The sequence below is a fragment of the Emys orbicularis genome, chromosome 1 (genome assembly GCF_028017835.1).
Source record: "Emys orbicularis isolate rEmyOrb1 chromosome 1, rEmyOrb1.hap1, whole genome shotgun sequence".
NCBI lineage: Eukaryota > Metazoa > Chordata > Testudines > Emydidae > Emys > Emys orbicularis.
Window position 1 is genome coordinate 213,341,544 of NC_088683.1, and position 26,490 is coordinate 213,368,033.

The window sequence follows — 26,490 nt, forward strand, 5'->3', positions numbered from 1 at the left end:
CTGATGTAGAAGATGCAGAAATAGTTTTCTGATGCCTGCGACCATGCTGCTCTATTGCCTCAACTCTTTTGCAGGCAAGTGTGGGGGGAGCACATATTCAGTAGCATGGCAAGATGGACACTTAGATACCATGGCAGAAGGCATAGTTTAAAAGCCTAAGTAGAATAAAACACACATGCATTGATTTGGGGTGTCAGAGGAGCCGTCTGCACATCTTTAATCACTCACTTTCCAGATTTATGGTGGGGGAGAAATCCTTGGGGGTTGTGGATTTCCCCTCCACCACCACCCACCTCCCCCCCCCCCCCCCCCAAAAAAAAAAAAAAAAAAAAAAAACAGTTGTTCAGACGGATGGATGGATGGGAGGTGCAAGTATTGTTGGACAGGGTAAGGAGGTCTGGAACTTTCAGACATCCAAGGGATTGTTGATAAGCCATTACTACAAAGTAATATCTTCCATTTATTTCAAAAAGTGAACAATGTAATCCTCTCACTATTCTCTTGCATGGAAAACTGTAAGGAAAAATCTTATGTTAAGAATTGCACTTACTGTGATATGAGGTTCCTTATACCTTTACTTTTGCCACTTTTTGTCCATTGAGCCAAGAAATTCTTATAGTAGTCTTTTGCATGTTCTAATATGAATGATCCCAGTTTTTCAAGGATATTTTTAGGAGAAAAAAGCTGGACTAATTGATTTTTAACATTACTGAAGAAGAGAAATTTTTAAGACAACCCTTTTTTAATTGAATATACGTTTTAAAAATTCAGACTTTTTTATGTTCACTACTGTATGTTGGCAAATAAGACTATAAAAGCAAGCAGCATAAATGAACATTTTGAGGAGAAATGAGGGAAATATAGAATGACAATGCAAGTGATTGGGATTTAGAAATTTACCAATGATTATTCAGCTGTTCCTCATTTCCCGGTTCACAGTTTATGTTCATACACTTTTTTTCTAGATAAACAGCTGGATAAAGTGTCAAATCTTCAGCTAATTATATTTTCAGCGAACTATAGAAAAATTCAAGATGAATTGTAGGTTGTAAGATGAAGCAAATGCAGGTTGAGCATTCTGGTAATTCACCTAAACATCCATCCCTATTGTTATCTGATTTTTAAAAATACAAAGACATTCTTGAAGCTCTCTTAAACTGTTGCTTGTGAATAAATGAAGATGTATACTGTACTATTAAATAACATTAAGTTCATTCAGTGTGTTCGTCAATAAAAGTTCTAGCCTTTTTAAAATCCTGTTTTAGATAGTCACAGTGAATGAAGTGAAAGATTCCAGTTCCAAAGGTCAGTTTACCATGAATCTTTGCTCTATTGGTTTATTTTCTGCTTGTTTGCCTGCAGGAGCAGTCTCACAGGTGCTGGACAGCCTGGAGGAAATTCATGCGCTTACAGACTGCAGTGAAAAAGATTTAGATTTTCTACACAGTGTTTTTCAGGATCAGCATCTTCACACACTACTAGATGTAAGTATTTTTACAGTAGAAATTTGAATATATTTTCTTCTTTAATAGCTAAATATTTCTCTTCATTTTTGATGGAATTTTAAATTCACTGTGTAGTATTTGCTTCTTTTTTGTGTATCCTGCTTACTTTTGACTTTGTTACAAACAAGAAAATATATGAATTTAATAAGTGGTAAATGTAAGAAATTACTCAAGGAAAACTTGATATTAAAATACAACTATATTATAGTTTATCATACTGCATAGTGTGAGTTTTAAAAATGCGATTTTTGCACGTGTGATTAATGACTTGGTTTGTGAGTTTACACATTGAATAAATGGGTATAGTGTTAAAAATATTCTGATTCACAGAACGTGGCTCTTTTGTTGATATCTGACTTCTATTTTGTATTCAAAATTTGAATTATGCAGATTTATACTCCTTTTTAAAGTGATGTATTCTGAGACCTTTTTACCAAAGTCTCAGTATTTGCTTAGGACAATGATTCCCTAACAGATGAGGAAGTGGAGCAAAGCCTTTTCATTCATAAGAAGATTAAACTTACTTGCACAAGCCAGGTGGTAGTCTCAATACTTTAAATGAAACTTCTGCAGGTCATTGGATGTCAAGTCTCATGTTCTTCTGTACCAGATATGGACTTGCTTATACATGCCAGGTGTGTTCATCATAAGATCCTTTAATGCTCTGTCTGGTATGGCTGAGGTTCGTTTAACTAAGGTATTTTATACACAGACCATGTAGTGGCTGAACAGGGTAATACAGTTTAGCATTCCATTACACCTCCTCCTTTAAGCTCTACATTCCTACCATTTACAATATTTACGCTATCACGCTGTCTTTGAGGTTCAGTATGAATCAATCTCTCAAATGTCTCTGAATCATACTGGTTTTCTAATTACACAACCCTAACATGTAACACCTTGAGTCACCTGGCTGTCCATTAGTTGCAACAACTGGCTGTGGTCAGTTTGGAATCTGAGTCGTCATCTTGTTCTGCATCCACCATCTGTAGATTTTTTTCTACTGATTGTTCTTTCTGAGGAACAAATTGTAAATATCAGCAGTTTCTGTTGAACTCTCCACTGTTGGTCTCGATCACATATGATCTGGGCAGTGGTCTTTTTCTTTACCATAGCTGAAGTTGTCCCTCCTTTTTCTCCATCCAGTTTGACATGAACATGGTCACCAGTTTCGAGAGCTGGCAGTTCTCTGATTGAGTGTTATCTGTTGTAAAAGTGTTTATAGGCTCTTTTTGCCTTTTTATCTGATTTGGCTACTCTCTTCACATTGGGCCACTTTGTAGATAGATTCTGTTTCAAAGTTGAAACAGTAGTTCTCAGTTGTCTTCCCATCAGGGGCTATGCTGAACTATATCAAGTAGCTGCTATTGGGTGTTGATTTTTAGGTGAGAAGAGCAAGGAATGGATCTTCCTGCTGTAGGATTTTCTTGGCTGCCTGTACAGCTCTCTCAGCCTCTCCATTCACTGGCGGGTAACATTCAGAATGAGTTAAATTTTGCTGCAGTGAATTGTAGTTCATTGTCCATCATTAGTTGTTCTGGAATACCAAAGTGGGCAACATATTATGTCTTTAAAATATGTTGTTTCTATATACTTGGAAAAATAGTCCACAATGACCAGGTAGTGATGTCCTCTGAATTCACATACATTTCCAACTAATCTATTCCAGTTCGGGCCCGGGCGCCAGAGCCGCAGCCGCCGAGCTTGGCCATCAGCCGCTTCCTCCCCCTTGGCAGTGGGAGCTGCAGCAGCGGCTGCTCCCGAGTCCCGCTGCCCAGGGGGGGAGAACAGCCGCTGCCTAGCCCCACAGGCCGCCCCCCTACTCTCCCTACCGCCCGACTGCGTCCTGCCTGCACTCGGGGCCAGGCCGGACTCTCACTCACCCTGGCCACGCGCTCCCCCTGCGTCTCCGGGGCCTCCCTCCAGAGCTTGGGGAGAAAGGAGGAATGGTGAGCCTGGGGAAGAGGTGGGGATTCGGAGAGGGAGCCAATGGGGGAAGGAGGGGACGGAGTCGGGGAAGGGGGGGGCGCGAGCACTTCCGGGCTCCGGAGTATTTGCTTATTTGTCCAGTGTCCCGACCTAACATTGGTCGGGACACGGGACAAACAAGGAAATATCAGGACATCTGGTCACCCTAATCGAATCCTCCATCAAGTTCTTTCTCCTTTCTCACTAGGCCCATCATGGCTGCCACACTGTGGCTGAAAAGATTGTTGGTCTTTGATCCTTTGAACACTTGCACTCTGAATGCACAGTTTTAGTCTTTGTAAGCTGTTTCTGTGGTGAACTGGTCTGTGCAGTTCAGAATACCTCCAGAGCTAGTCAGACCTGTGTCAGGTGACTTTAACTCTGGGAGGGGTTGAAGGTGATTGAAAGTCCCTTCTGGCATGACTGAAATGTCAGCTCCTGAGTCAATTTTAAAGTCAGTAGTCTTGCCATGAATTCAGTTTCACTCTCCAGGCAGGCTCTATGTCATTGCAAGTGATAGATCAGAGAAACAATGGCTCTGGATTGTTTGTAATAGTAGTCAACTCCCTGACTGCTTTTGTGTGGCGAACAGCAGCGAAACATCCATATTTCAAGCATTTATTACACCATGCACCTCTGCCTGGATGTGCATCATCTCTATGGATATGACTTTTTCCACAACTTGTGCATGTAGGCTGGAGTTTGTCCCCCTTAACCTGGGAGTTCTCACTCCTTGCCTTAGGGGTGTTATGATAATAACTTTTAACACTCAAGTGTCTGTTTATAGCTTCTAAGCTAGCTTCAGGTTTTTCAAGTTGCTCCTGTCTTTTGTTCTGTGGTTTGACTAATTCTGACAGCTTTGCTACCTGTAAAGCTATGGCGGCTAGGGTAACATTTCTCTTCATTTGTAGTTGCTGTGAAAGGCTTTTTATCTGTTAACCCAATAACCATCCTATCTCTGATATTTTCATGTTTTGCATTCCCAAAATCAGTTTTCAGCCATTGTATGCAAAGCTCTTATAAAACATTCAACATTTCCCCCTGGTTCTTGATTTTTCTGGTGAAAACATGCTTTTTCATAAACCACTTTTCTCTGAGGTATAAAGGATACATTAAAAGATATCTGTATGTCATCAGTTTCCTTGTGGAGCTTTGTAGCAGAGCGAAATCTTGCAAAATATTTTTTCCAGTCTGCCCATTCTGAAGATTTGCCAAAGCTGAAGTTCTCGGTGCATTGAAGAAAGGTACGTTGGTGAGATCCTGCAATCTTTCTTCCTTTTGTCTGCAACCTTTGTTGCTGTTTTTCTTGTGTTTCTGTTCTTAGTTTACTCCTGACACCAGGTGATGTTCTTCTGTACCAGATATGGGCTGGCTACAGTGCTTGTTTTTACATACCAGATGTGTCCATCATAAGATCCTTTAATGCTCTGCCAGGAATGGCTGAGGTTCGTTTAAATAGGGTATTTTACACAGTACCACTAGTGGCTGAGTAGTGTAATACAGTTTAATATTTCACTGGAATGGAATACACAAGGAGCTGGCTGCATTTGTCACTGTACTATCTGAATGCCTTCCAGTAGTGCATTAAATGATGTGACTAACCTCTGTCACGTTGTTTTGTGCTCTCATTCTCTCCCCATCGGAGAATTGTGTTTTACAGTGGTGTGTTTTGTTTTGGTGGGAGGTATGTTTCTTCCATCTTCCTATGGGCACATCAGTAGCCAGAAAAATATATACCAAAACTTATGTCCTGGGAGGTAGAGTAAAATTAGATTATTAAAATGCTGACCCTTTAAATTCTTGGAGAAAAAAGTCCAAATATCCAGGTCCTCTCTGATCTTGGCCCTTATGCTGATGTGATAGTGAGGTGGGTGACTGTCTATTACTGAATATAGCTGTTGGCAGAACATGCAACTAGATGCAACTATTTTACCTGAGAATGCCTACATGTCCAGTAACACATATGGTGACCTAAGTATGAACTTCCAGGCCACATGTACCCCCATCACAGGTTTTCTTGGTTTACATACCTTTTTGCAGAATGGGGAAGCCAAACTTTGTAACAGATAAATAAAAGTGGTACTGAGATCTTTTTATTTTTAACCAGGGAACACCTCACTGCTGGATCAGGTACTAGAGTGCTACAAGGAGCATTAGGCAGTTCCCTCATAATCTGGACCATCCTTGAATCATTCTTGTGGCTGTTTTCTGAAACCTTTTCAGTTTTTTGACATCCTTTTTAAAGTCCAAAACTGGACAAGCATTCTAGTAATGGTGTAACCAATGCGATATAAGATTTATATGCAGCAAAGGACTAGCATGTGCAGGGCCGGCTCCAGCATTTCTGCCGCCCCAAGCAAAAAAAAAAAAAGCTGTGATCGCGATCGGCAGCGGCAATTAGGGGAAAAAAAAAAAAAAAAAAAAGCCGCGATCGGCGGCGGCAGTTCAGCGGCAGGTCCTTCGCTCCTAGAGGGAGTGAGGGACCTGCCGCCCCCGAATTGCTGCAGGTGCCGCCCCTCTCCCTTGGCCGCCCCAAGCACCTGCTTGTTATGCTGGTGCCTGGAGCCGGCCCTGAGCATGTGTTCTTGTCTCTCAGAAGTTTTTTTTTTTCAAAAGCCTGGGTAGTTCTGTGAGTGAGACTGAGACAGAAAAGGTTCAATTTAAAGGTACATTAAGATAGTGTTTTAATAGAACACCATTGTACTAGGATGCAGTTTAATATTTTACTAGAATATGTTGAATAAGGGAGAAAAAGACCCCGCCCATTACTAAATCTTTGGAGAGACATGACACAAGTCATACAAAACAAAAAATTTAATAAAAGTTTAAAATCTTGAAACAACACAGAACAAAATCTTTTTAAAAAAATTAAGTAAGATTTTTATTTCAGTAAGGCAGGTTAGGCAGTTTGTAGACATGCATTGATATGATGCCATTTTGCCTCTGGGAAGGTCATGTTCTATGTTTCAGTGACAGTCTGTGAGGAAGAGTTTGTTCTCCTTGGAATGTTTTGGGTCAGTGAGACTACCAGAACACAAACTCTGACCCATTATCTTCTGCTGAGTAAGAATTTTAGGATCTGTTGTAGAGTTTTTACTGTCAAATCAAAATGTCAGTTGCATGAAAAACTTTGCTTCCCACTTCTTGGCCTTTTTCCATATGTTAAATTTGTTCACATGTTCCTCCTCTTTCTCAAGAGTAGTTCTTATTTTTAGACTAAGCATGTGATTTATCTATTGGAATCTCTTCCCTGACTTCTAAACTAAATCTTCTCTAAAGGCAAAAGAGAGGAAGGATCTCTGTACAAAGGAATGAAAATTATCCCTTTCCTTTTAGTTTCTCAGCTAATAAAGATCACACATCAAGCGGGGATTCTTTCTTTATAAAGTTACTCATGGGCAGGACAGCAGAAAAGTGTGTTTTCTGCTATTCCACTGTTTGAGTTCATTTATATATGTCTATTTTAAAAGCTATATTAAGAAAAAGCTTTTCTTGCAGTTCTTAAGAAACTCATCTGTTTAGGCTTATTCGAGTGGCGAAGGAGTTCAAAAACAAAAATGCCTTTTTATTCCTTTTTATTTACAGGATAATCTGTGCAACATAAAATATATATCTATGAACTGAGATGTCTGAACTGTAACTGTAGCCTTTTGATTATGGTCATATTTTTCCTAGAACCTAAACTGTATACTGTACCTACTCTTTGTTGGATCACCTACTCTTTAAAGATCACCAACAAGTCTAGTTACAGTAGCTTATTTGTGTGTGTTTTTAATATTACTTTTTCTCCAATAGTTTTCTAAGTTCAGAACATAAGCTATAGACTAGTATGTTATGATATAAACAGAAGCACTAATGTGGAGAGTGGAAATTCAACTTTTTTTTTCATTGCTAAGTAAATATCTGTCAAACTCTGACATGTATATATCATTTGTGAGCTAAAATATCAAATACAAATTCAAACAAACAGCATGTGCAACATTTGCTATGCCACAGCAACATAGATCTATTCCAGTTAAGTTTTTGTGTCTAAACTTTTGTGTACAGTTCAGAGGGAAAAAATTCTTAAATTGGTGTTTTTGGTAGTGACCAATTTAGATACATGCAACAAAGTGTATAATTCAGCTCTTATTTCCTGCAGATAGTAAATTACAAGTGTAAAACAGGAAAGCTACCGGATGTATTTTTTAATGTGGTTTTTGTCCCTGCTAGGGAACAGTTCTCTTTATGTAAAGATCAGGATCCTGCACTCATTTTGGGCCCAGTTCTGCAAAGCACTAGGGCATCTCCTGGAAGGGTCTTTCAAAATAGTTCCTGTTGTATGGTTGTCAGTAATCATACAGAATCAAAACTAATTTCTTCAGAAATAGTTTGATAATTCCAAAAAAAACCAATGATTCATTACTAAAGTATTAGATGTGTTTACAATAGAGAGAGAGAAACAACCATTTTGGGAAACGTACAAAAATACAGTCAAATTTAATACTTGATTAATTTTTTTAAAGAATAAGAGTGGTTTTAGATTGGACAGTGTCACTTGTTATTACACAGGGAAACATGTCCCTCCCTCTCTTTTGGAAATGTGATGTTCCAAATTCTAATGAATCATGCAGCACATTCCTGCATCCAATTCAAGCAGATATTCCTATTGTTATGCCTATATAAAGCTTTATGGACTGATTCTGATGTCCAGTTTAGGTCATAATGAATGTAGCATTATTAATAAAAAAGTAACACAGATAAGTAAAGAATACAAGTTATTTAATGAAAAAGCATGGCACAATTTAATGTAGTGGAACAGGTTTTTATTTCTACCGGCAGATTTTAGATACCTTATCAAATACGTTGATTAAAGTATTTTATTGACTTTCATGAGGTAGATACCACAAAGCATTGCGCATTATGTATGTCAGCAGTATTGGCACAGCATGAATGTAGTTACTGATTTTGGAGACATCCGTGAATGGCTATTTTTTACATCAGTGTGACACAGATTTTACCCTAATGATTAGTTGTTTTAAAGAATACTTTGGCATGATGGCTTTGCCTAGGGGTAGGATCTTAGCAGAACATGTTCCATCTCTATGGCTAGCTGAAAGGAAGGCAGGTTTGCTAGAAGGTAAAACCAGAAGCTGCCATTATACAGCTGCCTGAATTGAAGGCTACCAGTAAAATCTGTCTCTTGTTGAGTCAAGCAGTTTGGTCACCTCTCAGGGACAGCTTTTGTGGGTGATTCTGAATACAGATGTCATTCGATTTACAAGTGAAATTTTCACTCAGCAGGAGAACAATATCAGCTTTTGTGTGTCTGGGGCCAGTCTGTGCTGCTAGCTTTGTCTGTGTGTGTGTGTGTGTCTTTCTGTCTGTCCTAAGCCAGATAGTTCTAGGCAAGTTTATTAATTACTTACCTAAGAAGTTTGTGTTATATCTGCAAACTTTAAGGTAAGTGGTGTTATGTTTCTGTACTTATATCTGTGATAGAAAAAACTGCTATAAACTTCAGTGGAACTTTATTAACCTGTTTGTGAGAGATTGAATAGCCTTGATGTATATATTGTAGTGTTACTGAGTATCTGTGTGTACTTGACTTTGGTCTGTAAGTTGTAGCCATTTTATTGCTTTCAGAGTTTTTTCATTGATATGTATAAATAATACATATATATATAAAGTACATTGATTTTAAGGGTTCTTGCTCCTGTATCTCTTCTTCTATGTAGTTAATGTTAATATTTCAAAGGAAAACTAACACCGCACATTTACGGAGTTCCTCTGATAAATGTATACTTTTGAAGACTATGTTTGGTCTTTTACTGTTAGGTTTTTTTGTTTGTTTATTTTTCCCTAATCACAGCCTGATGTTAGCACTAATAAATTTGAAAGTCTCTTCCAAAAACAGTAGTCATTTAGCTTTCATCATTCATACTTTATAATTTATTTATGCATTTAAAAATGCTTTTAACCCTGCTTACGTTTATCACCAAGATTATTATGTTTTCTGAACAGAGCATACTATATTACCAAATTGTGCATTTTGGTGAAAAATAAAGTGGCAGCAATCAGTTCTGTTCCCAGAGAGGAGTTTTTAGTGTTCATCCCTGAGTTTAAAAGAAACAGAGAGAGAAACTATCCCTCAATACCATTTTACTAATGGATTTCCTAAACAATACAGAAAATAGAAACTGGTATATTCTGATTAACCTTGAATGGCAATGTTTAAATCTGTTCTCATTAACTTGACCTTATTTTCGTGTGCTCTGTATTGGAACCGCACTCTTGTTCTCCATGTAATCACTTAGTGTGGTTCAAAGTCATTAGTTCAGCGATTGTTTTCACTACTTTGAATGTTGTTTATGTGTTAGATGTCATAAACAGGGCATGTTTTAAGTGGGTCATTAATACACTTTTTTTGTGTAATTTGAGGCACAAGAGCACTTGTATTAATGGTACTTGCTAAACCCCATCTGGAATGCGCGCGCGCACACACACACACACACACACACACACATTTTTCTTTAAGCTTATGCTCCCAATACTTCTGTGAGGCTTGGTCTACACTAAACCCCCAAATCGAACTAAGGTACGCAACTTCAGCTACGTGAATAACGTAGCTGAAGTTCGAAGTACCTTAGTTCGAACTTACCTCGGTCCACACGCGGCAGGCAGGCTCCCCCGTCGACTCCGCGGTACTCCTCTCGTCTAGCTGGAGTACCGCAGTCGACGGCGAGCACTTCCTGGTTCGACTTATCACGTCCAGACAAGACGCGATAAGTCGAACCCAGAACTTCGATTCCCAGCCGCCGAACTAGCGGCTGGGTGTAGACATACCCTTAGTCTTAAAGGTGCCACAGGACCCTCTGTTATTTTTCTTTAAGTTCTCCTTTCATTAAGTTGTAAGTTCACAGTAGAAAGGAAATAGAAAATATTTGTGTTTAAAATTAAAAACAAAAACAAAATGTGATCTACTGGCAGGACAGCACAGTTATTTGGGGAACTTAGTCTGTGTTTTTCATTCCCAGCCTCACATTGTGGGGGTTACTCCTTCAGCTACTTCAGAAGAGGTGTTGACAGGCAGTAGAGTGAGTTGCTTGAAGGCTTCCTCAGATTCAATGACTGGATGCAATGCAAGTTTTATCTGGAGGTTAGGAGCATAAAGTTTAAATGGGGTCTGAGGCAGCGGTGCAAATTACCCCCTACAGAGGAAAAGAAATAGTAAAGACCATATTTACAGACTTTTTCCCCAACTGAATATAATAATTATTTATAAGGTCTTCATTTTCAACTTCTTTGAGCTTCTACTCTCCCATCTTTTTTGATGGTTAAAAATCCAGGCTTTTTTATTAAAAAATAATTTGTGTATAGATCACCTCTCAAGGATTACTCCTGGGGGAATTCTGCACCAAAAAATCCCAAATTCTGCGCCAAAAAAATGCAAAATTATGAATATTTTATTTGTCAAAATAATGCAATATAATCACACCAGTGTCACTTATTTTGGTAATTTATTTAAACTACCATACAGAAAAAAATCACAATAACTGTTCAGCATGTCCTAAACACATGAAAGTTAAGTTATAAACACTTGGTAACCAATACCCTACATTCCATTTATAATCCTGGATTTTCATTTAATTTACATTACTTTTATTTTGGTGTTTGGTGTTCTGTAAAGTAGAATGTCACTTTAAATTGCTCAGACTTTCACACATGAAAGTCCTACAGTTTTGGCTAATGATTGTCCTGCATTTTTTTAAATGGATAAGTAAAAAAGTTCCTGAGCTGTAATCTAACCCCATTGTGCCTCTCTGGCACAGGAAAAAAAGCAATAAAACATATAGACCAGTGGTGGGCAACCTGCAGCCCGTCAGGGTAATCCGCTGGCAGGCTGCTAGACAGTTTGTTTACATTGACTGTCCGCAGGCACGGCCGCCCGCAGCTCCCAATGGCTGCGGTTCGCCATTCCCAGCCAATGGGAGCTGCAGGGAGCTCTGTATGACTGTTATTTTATTTATAATGATTCTCAGCCCTATTATTTCTTTCTAATCTATTGGGTTTCTAAAGCATTTATCAACATAAAATCTAGGCCGTGACCTAATAAAATCTAACTTTATAAAATATATATTTAAAACAAAACTAGCATTATTTTATTTAACCTCTCCCTCTTGGCCTGATGTCATCTCTCCCTGTGTCCATTATATGTTGTTGTTATGTCATTAGAGTGACAAGATGGGTGGGATAATATCTTTAATTGGACCAACTTCTGTTGGTGAGAGGCACACGTTTTCAAGCTTACACAGAGCTCGAAAGCTTCCCTCTATCTCCAACAGAAGTTGGTCCAATAAAAGATACTACGGTACCTCATCCATCTTGTCTCTCTAATATCCTGAGACCAACACAGCTACAACACCACTGCCTATATCCTTGTCATATCTAACTTAAGGCAAACCTGCAAACCCTATGTAGTATAATGAGTAGTCCCTTTGATTTTCATAAGTGTTTGCAGGATTGGGCCCTTAGATCCCAAATTTACAGAAACCCATACTGTTGGCTCACCTGTACTCAGAGTTCCTTTGAGTTTAACTGGGCTCTGTGCAGGCACAGAGGTTCATCCAAATGTTTCCTTTGCACATTTAGGGACAGACATTGCAAGCTCCTCAGTGCAGGGACCGTGACTTTTTTCCCCTCTAAAGCTATACTGCAAACCCAAATTGTTCAAAAATCATGTCAGGCCCCAAAAAATCATAGGATTGGCTGAACAAAGGTTCAGACAGAGAGCGAGACTATGGTTTGGACCAGGAATTTATTCTGACTGAATTGATTTCCCCAGTTACACTTTGTCTTTATACAGGTGTCCTAGTGCAACTACAGCTATCTCACTGTTGTTCAGAATCATCTGTTATGTTGAGTACTGGGAGAGCTGCATTGTTTAGTGGGCCACTGGTGTCTGAATTAATGAAGAGGTTATTGGGGGGAGAAGAAATGCAGAAAGACCACAGAGAAGCAAATAGGCTTGAAACAAAGATACTGATATATATACAAAAGAGACAATGGGAGGAGGAATTGGAAAGTGAATTAGACATTTGTGAGGAAAAAGGCTACCTGGAGAAGAGCATGGGAGGAGCCCCAGGAAGGGGGGAAATGTAGTAAAGAAGAAATAAAAAGTGTGTCTGTGATTATTTTGATTGCTTTAAATTATAGCTGAAAAAGCTTGCAGATCTATTCACAGTAATGTTCACTTGATAGTTCATTTCAACCGTCTTTGGCCAAATACCCAAAATATACATTTTAATGCTGCTGTCTCAGATTACTTAATACTTAACTGGAAAAATTATCAAATTTATAAAATCTTTAACTACTTGCCATTGCTGCAAAGCCACTAGTCCATTTTGTTCATTAATCCCCAATATTCACCAGTTGAATATCAAAATAGATTTAAACTAAATGAGGGTGCCTTGATGTTCAAATCTGTGGTGCAGCCCAATAGTGAAAATAAATGTTATTTTCATACAGTGTGAAAGAAAATGTGCATATTTTGTTTCTTTCAATACATTTAAGAGATTACTACCCTACGCTGTATCACAGGTGCAGCAGTGTTATGTAGCATACATCATGTTAAGAAGTTTCTTCCAAACAGTGTTTCTGCAAGTGAAATAGCTAACTCTAAATATACTGCTTCTGAGATTGGAGATTCATATTTACTGGGGAAAGAAAGCAATTAAAATAATGAATTTTATAAGCTGGCTTGCTACCTCTTCCTCTCTACCAATGACTTTTGTCCTACTTTTGGGAAGTTGAAGTCCAAATCTGGCAGCATCGCCTAGTGGCAGTGATTTTGTCTGTAACATGTAGTGGTGAGAGTTAGTGGCTGGGTGTAGGGGAACCTGGGCCCTCTCTGCTCCACTGTTTTCCAACCCAGGAGCCTGTGAATAATAGTTCAAATATGTGGCCTAGGGGCCAGTGCCCTTACGCCTGTTCCATGGCCAATTCTTACCCCAGCTTCGGTTCCTCCAGCCGCACCACTGGTCTCCTTCTGGATTCCCCCAGGAGTCCTTTCTGATCATGCTCCAGAGCGTCTTCGTCTATTACTAGGGCCCTACAAAATTCACAGCCATGGCAAACGCGTCACAGACCCTGAAATCCTGTGAAATATGGTCTTTTGTGTGCTTTTACCCTATACTATACAGAGTTCATCGGGGAGACCAGTGTTTCTGAAATTGGGGGTCCTGACCCAAAAGAGAGTTACAGGGGTGTCGCAAGGTTATTTTAGTGAGGTTGTGGCATTGCCACCCTCACATCTGCGCTGCCTTCAGAGCTGGGCAGCTAGAGAGCGGTGGCTGCTGGCTGGGATCCCAGCTCTGAAGGCAGCGCCCCACAAGCAGCAGCGCAGAAGTAAAGTTAGCAATACCATACCATGCCACCCTTACTTCTGCACTGCTGCTGCTGGCAGCGGCTCTGCCTTCAGAGCTGGGATCCCAGCCAGCAGCCACCGCTCTCTAGCTGCCCAGCTCTGAAGGCAGCCCCACCACCATCAACAGCTCAGAAGTAAGGGTAGCAGTACCGCAACCCGGACTACAATAACTGTGCGACCACACACACACACCCCCACACACACACACACACACACAACTCCTTTTTGGGTCAGGATTCCTACAATTACAACACCGTGAAATTTCAGATTTAAATAGCTGAAATCATGAAATTTATGATTTTTTAAATCCTCTGACCATGAAATTGACGAAAATGAACCATGAATTTGGTAGGACCCCATCTATCAGCCACAGCCCATTATTCCTAGCATCTGAGGGGTGAAGGGTGTATGGTGATTTGCCAGTGGGGCCTGGTCTTAGCCTTATGGGAGTCCTGTCAGTTTCTCTGCAGGAGCTTGCAGCACGCATCTGTTTCCCTAGGCTGTTCTCCTAGACTGAGGTGAGCTTCTCCCTTTTGAGCCCAGCCTCCAATGTGAGCATGCCTAGCAGGTGCAGCTGGGTGGGTTTTTTAACCTTTAGGGCACTAGTGTGAGGCTCAGATACCCCATCACACCTACATAGAAGGAAATTGAGAGAAATAGGTGTATTTGTGGGGTGTTTTGATGTACAAATGTGGCATGAATACAAGTTAAGGATATAAGAGCAAGATTGCAAGTCAGAAAGTTTCAAAAGTTAGGGTAGTTTTGGAAACTTGGCTAAATTGCATATCCTATATATCCAAGGATATACACTGACAACACATTAATACATTAAACTTGAGAGAAAGAGGAATAGAAAATACTAAATGTGTGTAACCTGATCGAGAGAGAGGCCAGAGCAGCTGTTTTTGTTTTGTTTGTTTTTGGGTGGTTTGTAATAAGAAAATCAATTTTTGGTCAGTTTGCTTAAACTTCCTCTCCCCCAAAAAGTTCACCTTTGGACTGAGACCAACCTATGGAATGTTTCAGGTTTCAGCTCCAAAGGAATGTGTTTGAAAAGGTTATGAACAACTGAAAAAAGGGAGAGGTGTAGAATGGAAGTTGAAACTCCTTAGAGTTCATTTAATTAACAGTGTGCCATTTTCTCTTACACAAACAGTGGTAGTTGAATACATAAACAATACCTCTGCCTCTGCTATTTCTGAGCCAAGAATTCATTTAACACATGTATTGTTCTGTTTAAAAAGTAACACATTTCAAATATTTGGGAGTACAAATGGTTTCTAAAAATAAATTGTAGCTGGTCTTGTCTGTGCATAGAGAAAATCCTGAAAAAGTGTAAGGGTATATGCACTCCAGCTGTAAAATATAGGTACTTTGAAATAGCAAGAATTCCATCATATGAGCATCTAATTTACAAGATTGATGATGAATTTGTGGAAATGTGTATGCTAGCGGAGGAGTTTTTCTTACATAAAAAATAATGTAGATGTGTAAACAGTTACATGAAATCACTAGGGGCATGTCATGGTGGAATGATATAGAAATCTGTTTTTTTAAAATGTGTTATGATGGTCGTATTACTTGTTGGCTTTTATTCTTTGCAACTCTCCTATATATTGTATAACACTTTAACAATTAATTATATTTAAAATGTGTCAAATTTAGATTCCCAATTCTTGTACAGAAAAAGCTCCAGTACATTTGCAAATAGCATATGCATTTTAAGTTGCACACATTATTTGTAAATCTACTGCCACCGTTGATGTATGTGGTCTCTGATAAATTGTTTTAAACCATTCTTTTGGCGCCTGTTTTCAAAATGGAAACTTGTGTTTACCTTCTCTCACACAGTTGAAAAAGCCTTTGTATGAATTTACAACGTAATATTGATTTCAGAATGTAATCCAAGTGCAGCTAAAAGAGATTTCTCACTGCTCATCCTGGATGGATCATCTGGGAGATGACTGTGATGCTTTGGGGCAGGGCTTAATAACCTTAAGCTTATTTCAAGAGCCAACAATGTTTTTTAACTGTGAGTTGAGTCTCTTGCAGAAAATTTCACGTGTGTCGGGTAAAAGGTATGTTTTCACTTTTTAAAAAAAAAAGAAAAGAAATATTTCCAGTCAACGTATCTTCTATCTATTAAATCCCTTGCTTATGACCAGCTTTGTGGTGTAGCAATAACACAATACTTCACTATGCAAGAGATATGAATATAAGGCATGCTCTCCCTCCCAAATTGACATGTGTACCATAGAGAAAAAGCGCAAAACTCCTTGGGAGGCTTTGATCAGCTGCATTGGCCCCTACCATCTGTGTAGAGGAGCAGAAGGTAGAGTTCTAAAAAATAAGCCTGGGACTCTAATCGATGGTGCGGCTATAGTATGCAGCACAGTCATACCAGGACGGGAGTATGAGAGCATGGCTGCTGAAATGATAGACTAGGCAGGTGCACTGCTCAGTGAGACAAAAGGCTGGTTTAAAGGGAGTAACTGCCTTTTTAGCAAAGGCTGAGAATAAAGTCCCAGCTGTCAGTTACTGTGGCGCACAATTAGTGCGTCCAACATCAGGATTAGTTACTCTGGAGAAAGTACTTCTGTGAAGGCATCAATCTCCAAGGAAGCAGCCAGGGGGCTGAAGATCAGAGTTCTTGACCAAAAGAGGGAAATGGTCAAATAATAAGTAATTAATTCCAGGTCTCAAACTGCAGAAGCGTGTTCTGTAGCTTAGAACCTAAGTTCAGCATAATAATTTGTTTGGGTTAATTAAAACATGATACAGAATTCATCTTTTGCACTTCCCACTAGATTTCCCTTTAATTTTGGTAGTTTTAATGCAGCCAGGCAGAATCCTCTTACTGTGGGTGAACAGGTACTGCAGCTGGGTCAAATATTGTGATAGTAGTCCTCACTATCATATCAGCATTCTGCTAAATCTGAAAACAACAAATAGTCTTCAGCTGGCAGATTGTGTTGTGGAGATGAACAAAGAGAACTGATGGAAATCACCATCCACCCACAAACATATTATATCTGAAACTTGCCCTGAACCGTATTCCATTACTGTGTGCTCACCGCAACTGTATGCTGCTCGTCATTGTCCAGCTGGCCAGAAGAAGAGAGGTTGTCTCCTCTCTAAGGGCTCCCTGTGCAACTACTAGTAGAGGGGGAGGAAGAGAAAAGTTTACCCGAACAAAACAGGTAGGAGTAGGAAATGGTTGGCTGGACCAGGTTGGCCCCTCCCACTGACGGGAAGAAAGAGGGGGGTATTTATATCTCATACACTCCCGAAGAAGCCCTCATTAACCAGTATCAAGCTGGCAGCACCCCCCCTGCCCACAAATGAAATCTGAAGAAAAGAGTGGGTTCCTTCATGACCCACTGTGGGCATTACGCTAGTCGCCCCTTTTTTCCTTCACTGCGAGATTGGCTGAAATGATGTGGGTTTTTTCACCTTCCCCACAGGGTGATTAAATTATAATGTCACAACTTAGTATGTAAAATTAGTAGTAGATTTTCAGTGTGTGAATATCGTGCACTGGTATGGAGCAGATGCAGCCACACACAACTTGTTGACACCCAGCTGAATACAGTGATGCAGTGCATCACTGAAACCCTTAAGTCAACTCCAACACCATGGCTACTGTTCTAACATCATTCCCCCGCTGATTCGCCAAACTGCCGCAACACTCTGCGAAGCTCAGCGAATCCAGGCAAACAGATGTCTTCCTATCCACCAAGACCTCGACAGCGCTCTCGCCCCCCACTCACCCAACGTCTTAAGTCCCGCATGCCTTTCTGGGAACATTCATAGCTTGATTGCATGAGGCTAAATGATGAGAAGGAGGCTTGGAAAGCAGACTGGGCTTAACAAGACTTTAAAAATAAGCATCTTGTGCCGGATCCCACACAGAAAGTTCCTGGGTTCAATCTTCCACGGACATCTTGGTCAACTCTGAACCGAATCCAAACCAACTATGGTAGATATGGACATCTAATGCACAAATAGAAGATCAATGACTCCCCAGCATTCGAGTGTGGATCCCCACGACAGGCCATCAAACATATCACCACCTACTGCCCAATTTATAAATATGAAGGAGGCATCGCTAAAATAAATTCTGCTACTCTTGATGTAGCCATCTGGCTCAATCAACTTCAGGTGAAATTGTAGTTGCTTCTCTACATCAGCAATATGAAAAAAGTGCATCTACTTGTTATGGAAGGGTACAGTCATTGGATAAAATGTACTGGAAAAGGATTTAAAGGAAAGCATCCCTTAAGGGAGCTTCAGAAGGGAAGAGGGTTCAGAGCTTCTGAGTCTGGTACAGGGAGAGCCAACCCCCATCCTTTTAAATCTCCTTAAACCTTATAGGTGGGGTGGGTGGCAAGGTCCCAGCAACGGGATAGCTGGGATCAGGTTGGGGATTATGTGAAATGATAAGAGAATGATCATGACCTCCATTGTACAATTTATTGGCAGGTTTTCCCACATCTTTTAAGTTAATAAAATTGTGGCCTAATTAAACCACATTCATTGCCTCTTGCCTTTCCTCCAGTGTAGCTGGGCAGTATGGGGGTAGTGGGTAGTTTTAATCAGTCCCCACTGTTATATATAAGATGTGCCTTTAGGTGTATTTTTCTGTTTTTACATTAATTTCTTCTCCAACCGAAGAAAGTAGAATCGTTCATTTTCTACTTTTTCCTAAGTAAATTAGATAAGTATTTTTTGTAGCCCCATGTGATCTCAGGTATTTGGCATCAGGAAATAGGTCCTGGAAGATTTTTATAAGTTAGGATGTTCCAGAAATGTAATATTGTTTTCAGAATGCAATCCAAATTCAGCTTAAAGAGATTTCTCACTGTTCTTCCTGGATGGATCATCTTGAGAGAAGTTTGTGATGCTGCTGATTAAAAGATACTGTCTGCTGTCATCTTGATACACCAAAGTCTGGGAGGTAAAAACTTTCACTGGTCCTTGGGGGGAAAAAAGTTTTTCCCCATTCCTACATAAAGAAATAGGTTTATTTTTTTTCTTTGTTTTCATATTATTTTGAAGAATGAATAAAGAACAAAAACTTACAAGAAGACAGACAGTTGTAAAGGAATACTATTAAAAATCTTGCTTCTATGAATGAAGTTAAAATTCTTATAATATTGTTGTACTGTAGCACTAGCATAGTTGTGAAAGTTCTAGCAATTTGTAAACAAAATATTAAACTATCCTTACTAGCTTGAAGCTCAAAAAACATGAGAAAATAAGTTGTTCATGTCGAAGTAATTTCAGTGCCCTAATAATTTTAAAAGAAAAAGGCCTGTTCTCCATTTTGGTTACTTAATTTAAAAGCTACCTAGAGAATTGGCTTTGCTATGAAGTTCTCCTCCAGTTGATGACTTTCTCATGGCTTTTTTCTACTTTAAACTGTTTTCACAAGGATATTTATGTCCTAAAGGATGGATTCGATTTGAGTTGGCCTTTTCATACCCTTTTATTAAAATAATTCTTCCGAATTGGCAGAAGCCTTGTTGTCCAAGCCCTAAACTGTGAAATGGCCTTCCAAGTATTGTATATTGTGTATTACTGTTTTAATATTTAGTCTGTAGCTACATATAATTTATAAACATTTAGTTTTTATCTGTAGTTAATATGTAACTTATTGGAGCATACACAGATATGGGTGGGACACTGCACCCACTCTGGATCAAACGACAAACATAACCAATTTTATATGAGCATACGGTTAAATTATGCTCTTAATTTCACCTATGTAACTGCAGAGTAATTCCATTGAGTTACACAGGTATAACAGAAAATGAAATTTGTCCAATATCTGTAATTCTTCTGCAAAACAGTCAGATGTTTCTGCAGATTTATGTGCTATATGCTGTCACAAGGAGAAAAAAAAAAACAAATGCCAAGATTACTACTTCAAACTTTAGTCTTCTAGTTCTAGAAGTGGTAACATTTCAGTGTCCAAAACTGCCCCTGTGAGAACTGTCCACCACAGTTCTGTCAGAATCTCATTTCATATTTCTCATTAATTATCCCTCCAGTAACCAGACTGGACAGATTAGAGATGGGATAGCTGGTTCTTTAATTTGGCAACTCCTGTGGTAATGCCATTTGTAGAGGGATCTTGCTTCACTCAAGGTCATTTTAAATAGTGTTACCAACTCTTATGGGTCTCACAATATTTTGGGGTTCTCTTAAAGTCCCAACTCCTGGAGACAAATGATTAGGTGAGAAGCTCAGCTTTCATGTTTAAGGAGGTTATCTAGCCCTCGTGGTTGCAGAGAAAAGGTTGAAAATGTGACGCTAGGGCACCCTAAAGCCCAGAAAGCAAATAAGAACTTTAAAATATGTTTTTTTTAAAACTCGTTAGTTTGTAACACTTGGGGTTGGCAATACTACACATTTTGCTTATCTCTAACTGAATTCCTTCCAGGACACTCAATCTAATATTTCTTAGACAACTTCTGTTCGTATTAACAGATTTTTATTTTCTTTCATCATCACGGTTGCTATTGTGTCAAGTCTAGGGAAACCTTCTCCAGGTCTGCCATTGTAACTTCCAGATTCTGGACTGATAAAATACAGTTAATGATTCCACTGCCTAATCTGCCCTTGTGAATGACTCCATTATAGATTAGACCAGCCAGTGAATCTAAATTCCTATATTCTGTGGTGGACTTCATTTTTCAAGATACTAAAATGTTTGTTTTCTCCAGATGACATGACAACTTTTGTGTAGAGCAAGGAATTTTTTTACTAGTTAAAAGGAATCTTTGCAAATTTGAAGTGATAGGTTAAAACTTTCCATTTCAGACTGTTTGCTTGAAAGTGGAAAGTGAACTGTGTCCTTCTCCCCAAGAAGCAAGCTCCTTTTATACAGACAAGCAGTCAGAAGCTTTAACTTCTTGGAGACAGAGTTAGTCATCAGACATGGACAGATTAATTTGTTGTGGGTACCCTCTTCACAGTATTTGTGTGCACCAAGAGGCACAATTCGTTAAAATAATTCTTGCGTTTTTAAGAAACAGTACCCTTCAGTTAACTTGCTATAATGACAATTTTGTGTTTACCTTAAATATCTGCTTTTTGCTAATGCATGGATTGCAACTGCTAGCCTTTTGGAGGCTACTCATTAATCCTGTAAATTTTGATTTTCTGTACAGTAAATACAGAAGCCCAATATTAAATGTTAAGATTGTAAGGTCAGGAACTCAAATCTAGGGAATTCCTAAGGTTGCAATTGCCGTGGCATTTTAAAACAGCCATATTGTGCATTCTGTGCTATATGTTGTAGACAGAACATTTTATAACAGAGTAATGTATTCTTAACATTTAACCAGGGAAAAAAGAATAGGAAAAGTGCGACTTGGTTGAGTTAACGTTGTCTTTGTTTTTGAAATTTCCTGACTTACTAATTCTTGGTCATATTACATTATTGCTAGTTTTTTTTCACTTAATTTCCTATGACTTTTAATTATAGGTTAAATTATAGGTTGTATGGAGAAAAAAGTAAGGTAATCAACTTGTGCACCTTTCAGTCTCCGCTGACTTCGGTGGAGCTTGTAAGTCCTTTGAACCAAGAATAAACGTAGGGAATACTTCCATCACCCTTACTCACATTGAGTAGTACATGCAGTAAAGTACTAAATGTAAAGAGTGGCAAAACCTCATCCCTTAGTGAATTGTGTGCTCATATGTGCGATAAGAACATCTACTGCCTGTGATCGGTATGCAGTTTTCAAATGGTCAAACCAGTATCTATTGCTAAATTAAAACAGATTTTTTTTTTCAAACCAATTAAAGGCAATATTCCTCAGTGGGGACTGTGCCTATATGAAATGTCAGTCTTCAGTCATTTTTGCTGTAGCCCTGTTTAAATAAACATGCAGTTAAGTTTTTAAAATAGCAAAATTGGCATTGGTATGTGTGGGGTGGGCAGGGGAGAATCATCTTTAGTAAACTCCAAAACAGCTGAAGGGGTTTTACTCAGCCTTTCAGAAAAAAGTGTCAGCCTTATTATTCTTCCGGAATCTTCTGCGTTTATATGATTTTTCTCTTGCAAAGGCCTTTGAATGAAGGAAATTGGGGAAGTGCACAATCAGATTTTGTTTCAGGAACATTAACAAAATCATGAACCAGATCATGCCCCAAGATCCACCCTCAAAAGGACCTGCCTGTGAATCTCCCCACTTTTGTGTGGAACAGAGGGAGGGGGTTTGCATGCCTTCATGGCACATTCTTCCGCTTCACTCTGCAGAGGCCACTCCTTGTGGTCCGGGTCTATCCAGGGGAACAAGAGTGAGAGGAGTGTGGGCAAAAATAGGATGATGCTGTGTATCTCCCCTCTCTGGTTGTATGGAAATTAGTTTAAAATAATAATAATACAACTACAATGTTTGTTTTTTTAATTTCCCTCAGTAATCAGGAATAAGGCTTTTGTTTATGGTCAGGTTCTCATGCACTATCAAAATAGTGCAGTTATTTATTTATTCAATTTTTTTTAAACAAATGTCTCTATTCAAATTCTATTAGAAAATGTTTCCATGAAATTATTGTTTATTTGTGTTGAATTTTATGAAAGCCTGGTATGTTTTGTAAAGGACCTAGAACAATGAGGCCCCAACCTGTTTGGAGCCTTTAGGCCACCAACACAATACAAATGAGAAGTCATTTTTACAGAACCTAAATTTGGGGCTAAATTTGACCAGACAGTATCACTTTAACCACATTTTGCATACAGAATAGTTTGATTTATTTATGCCTTGTATTCTCTTAGGATTTTTCAGAATTAAATGTTAATCCCAATTGGGACGTTCAGGATTTGTAGCATGCTCCAGGTATTAACAGGTACTCTATACTTTGAAATTTACTGTGCCCTCTACTTACTTGAATGTAAACTTTAATATCTTACTCTGTTAGAGAACAGTACTATTCCTTTGCATTTGTGACTATGATCACTAAGTAACTGACATTAATATGACCCAGTGAAAGAGGGTTTGCTACTGCTTTAGCAGAATTTAACAGTTTTTAGTGCAATTTGTTTTATGGTCTTCTGTGATCCTGATTTTTATACAAGGACAAATACAAATAAGACGAAATAGATACTGTATATTTTTGGCTAAGTTTTAAAAATTGGGTAAATGGTACCGTCATCACAAGGAAAGGTAGCTCTGTTGCTGCCATAAAAGAGAACTACCTCAGGTTCAGTTGCATATTCATGACCACTTAGGTTGGCTAGAGTTGAGAGGTGGGGAGAGTTGATACTTTATTGCCAAGAGAAAAAGGAGTTCTTTGCAACTTCAAGATGTTTTATTGTCAGCATGTGGTATATAGAATAGGGGCAAGAAGATTGTATGTAGCAGGAATTGAGTAATGTGTATAAAATGAGTACACCATTCTGAATGAGTAGGATGTGTTTTGAAAGTGTATATATGTGTGTACATACAGACATTTTTTTAAAAAATCTGAAACAGTTAATATAATCACATTTGATACAAACTTGGAAGAAAAACAGTTTTATAGTAGATGGGGGGGGGGAATAGAAACTCTTAAGGAAAACGTTTGTTAGTCAATAATTGACAATTATCCAAATCAGAAACTTAACAGGGAAGAATCAAAGCTAGAGAGAGTTTGTTAAAGTGAACATTGCCAAAAAGGTGCTTCAACAAACGGAGAAGTCGTCCATGAGGCATGCAGTAATCTAGAAATGAGTGCCTGACCAGCCTTCTTTAAATAACATTAGGTTTTAAGTCTTGAACATGTTTTTAAAAGCCTGATGCTGAAATGTTGTATGCAATTAGGTCTTGAAGTGTTCAGAATGCACAGGTTTTGTTAAATATCATCCCTAGAGCTAGGCAAAATTAGTGAAACGTAGTATAAAAACTCCCTGGCAGATTCCAAAACAAAAGGTTCCAGTGATAGAAAGCACACTGGAAGGGCACCCGTAACTCCTCCTTTGCTGGGAGTCCAGACCTGATTAGCACACCTCAAACATGGGTGGCACTGGCTGAAGAAGGGGGCATGATCAGGCAGCTAAGAATGCACTGGTTCAATGCATTCCCTGGGGAGCCTCCAGTGGTGATATTTCTATGGAGCCCCCGGCACAGTTTGAACCATTGCAGAACCCCCAAGAGAAGGTGATGGAGCAAACACCTGCCTTCCCCTGTGGATGAATCCCCTGTAGCACAGCTGCAAACAGTCTTTTCTGTGCCAGTGTGAGTAAATCAAGAAGTAGTTTATTAATGTTCATCTATAAGGTGTGTCACAAAAGTAGTCTACAGAGATTTTCTTGTACAGTTTGCAAATTATAAAACTGTTCATGTGAGGGTATTTTCTTTATATTTAAATCAAGGAAACAATATCTTTGTTCATGACCATTAGCCCACATACCTTTGAAGGCAGATTATTGGACCATACATTTCTAAAGTATAAGGTGGTTGTAAGTGGCCACTGCTTCAGAAGCCAATGTTTCTGTGAAGAGCTAGTTAGAGAACATCCACAATTGAAGTGGATGCTGGAACACACTGATTCACAGTAAACATATTTGCAAAGTATCATTAGAAGTTAATCTGCATTGTAATACTCCGTGCTCACCATTACTGAAATATTATTGCAGGTTAACTTTTAATGATACTTCAGCAAATACTTCCTAAACTTGTGAGTGCTAGATAATAATGGACTGTAAAGCAGAAGCTACTGCAATGCATTACTCTGATTAACTCTTCATAAAAGGGGTAGCTAGTCTACTCATTTCCTTATGCAGTAGTGGGAAGCTTCTTGGAAAATATCTTCAGATATGGATGGGGCACGACTTTAATGCTCTCTGACTCAGGCTCCTGCTGCTTTACTGCATACTGTAGACTAGGGTTACCATACGTCCAGATTTTCCCGGACATGTCCGGCTTTTTGGTAATCAAACCCCCGTCCGGGGGGAATTGCCAAAAAGCCGAACATGTCCGGGAAAATGCTGGCATTACTGAAGCGGCTGGGGAGGGGAGTGTTTGTTCCTTCATTCCCCAGGGGACATGTCTGTGTGTCTGCATTTTCAGAGGAGTTGCGGGGAGGATCGGAACTTTCAACAGGACGCAGGTCTGGGGAGGTGGCATATGATCATGGGAAAGCCAGGCGTGGGCAAAGGCAGAGACTGTGTATGCTCTGCTCGCCGGGACCTGGCTTGTCCAATTCCTCTGCACCTTTGGCACCAGCGGAGCCAAGATAACGTGCCGCGCCTGCCTGGCCCCAGGGAAGCTGCCTCAGCCGCAGTGGGGATTATTATGCCCGGGTGGCCGGGCCGCGGGGGAAGAGGCGAGGTGGTTCCTGGCGGGGAAGTTCTCTCCCCGGCTGCTCCCAGCCAGGAGAAACCGACCAGCCAGCCCGACCCCAGCGCATCCCCAGCGTGCTCCGCTGGCCCCGGCCTGCCCCAAGCTCCCCCCCCGGGGGACTGCGCCCACTCTGCCGGGCCGACAAGGCAAAGAGCGGACCCCGGCTGGGCGTGTGCCCCGCGGCATCCGGCTGAGAAGGAGCCAAGCGGAGCGGAGGAGAGCCAGGGGGGTCCCGGCGGAGCGGGACCAGCAGGGCAGGGAGGCGGCAGGAGCATCCCCCGAGCAGCCGCAGGGCAAAGCCACCCACTTCAGGCTGGAGGAGCTGAAGCTGAGCAGCAGCACTTTTGCGCTGACCGGGGACTCGGCGCACAACCAAGCCATGGTGCACTGGTCGGGCCACAACAGCAGCATGAGTAGACCCAGCGCCGCGGCGGGGGGCGGGATGCAGACCGGGGGGCGCTGCAGCGCCGGGTCTTGGACAACGTGCAGAAAGCGGGGCTGGGCTGGTGGATCTGGCTGGTCTCTGGCCCTTCGCATCGGGTGTCACTCGGCAGTTTGCAGCCGGGCGAAAGTGCTCCCAGTGCCTTTCTGCTGCAGCAAAAGTGTTCTTCCCCCAGCCCCAACAGCCACCTGCGTTACACTCTTGTTACTCTTAACTGGGTGAGGCCACCGGGAGGTTTGGAGAGAGGGCAGGGGTGTGACTGGAGAGGAGAGAGCAGTATCCTCCGGGCTCCGGCTGCACTGGGGAAGCACCCGGCCGGGGGCGCAGGGTCTGGGGGCTGCCCGGCCAACCGTGAAGCCGGTAGCGCTCAGGCAGCTGTTTCGCGTGGCTGGGAGGGAGGAGGAGGAATGCGGGGCGCTCAGGGGAGGGGGAGGAGTTGGGGCGGGGACTTTGGGGAAGGGGCGGAGTTGGGGCGGGGGCGGGGTGGGGAAGGGGCGGGGCCGGGGTGGGGAAGGGGCAGGGCCAGGACCCATGGAGTGTCCTCTTTTTTTAATGCTTAAATATGGTAACCCTACTGTAGACCCTGCTGTCTCTTGCAGACTCATGTTCTTATCTGGTTGAAAGCTTCTCACCCATTTCTGTGGCCAGTATGGAATAGTTATTGTTGATGGGGCTTAATGTGTTTTTCTGACCACACGTAATTTTATAAATGCAACAAATTTCTGCCCAAATCTAGCAGTCTGGCTATTAGAGTTGAAAGTCAGATCTGAAACAAATAAAGGATTTGATTCTACCCTCCAAATATCTGAGTGTGCATTGCCACGTGAAAACTGAGAG

The 26,490-nt window shown here is 40.5% G+C and overlaps 1 protein-coding gene across 5 annotated transcripts in view; it reads left to right on the forward strand.

Moving 5' to 3' along the window:
• The window catches only part of CASK (calcium/calmodulin dependent serine protein kinase), a 399,622-nt gene that overhangs the window by 297,238 nt on the left and 75,894 nt on the right, over positions 1-26,490 (forward strand). For all 5 annotated transcript variants that reach the window (XM_065423823.1, XM_065423824.1, XM_065423826.1 and 2 more), the window contains one exon: positions 1,363-1,484. In XM_065423823.1, coding sequence (XP_065279895.1) covers positions 1,363-1,484 — 122 coding nt within the window. The remainder of the gene's footprint in view (positions 1-1,362; positions 1,485-26,490) is intronic.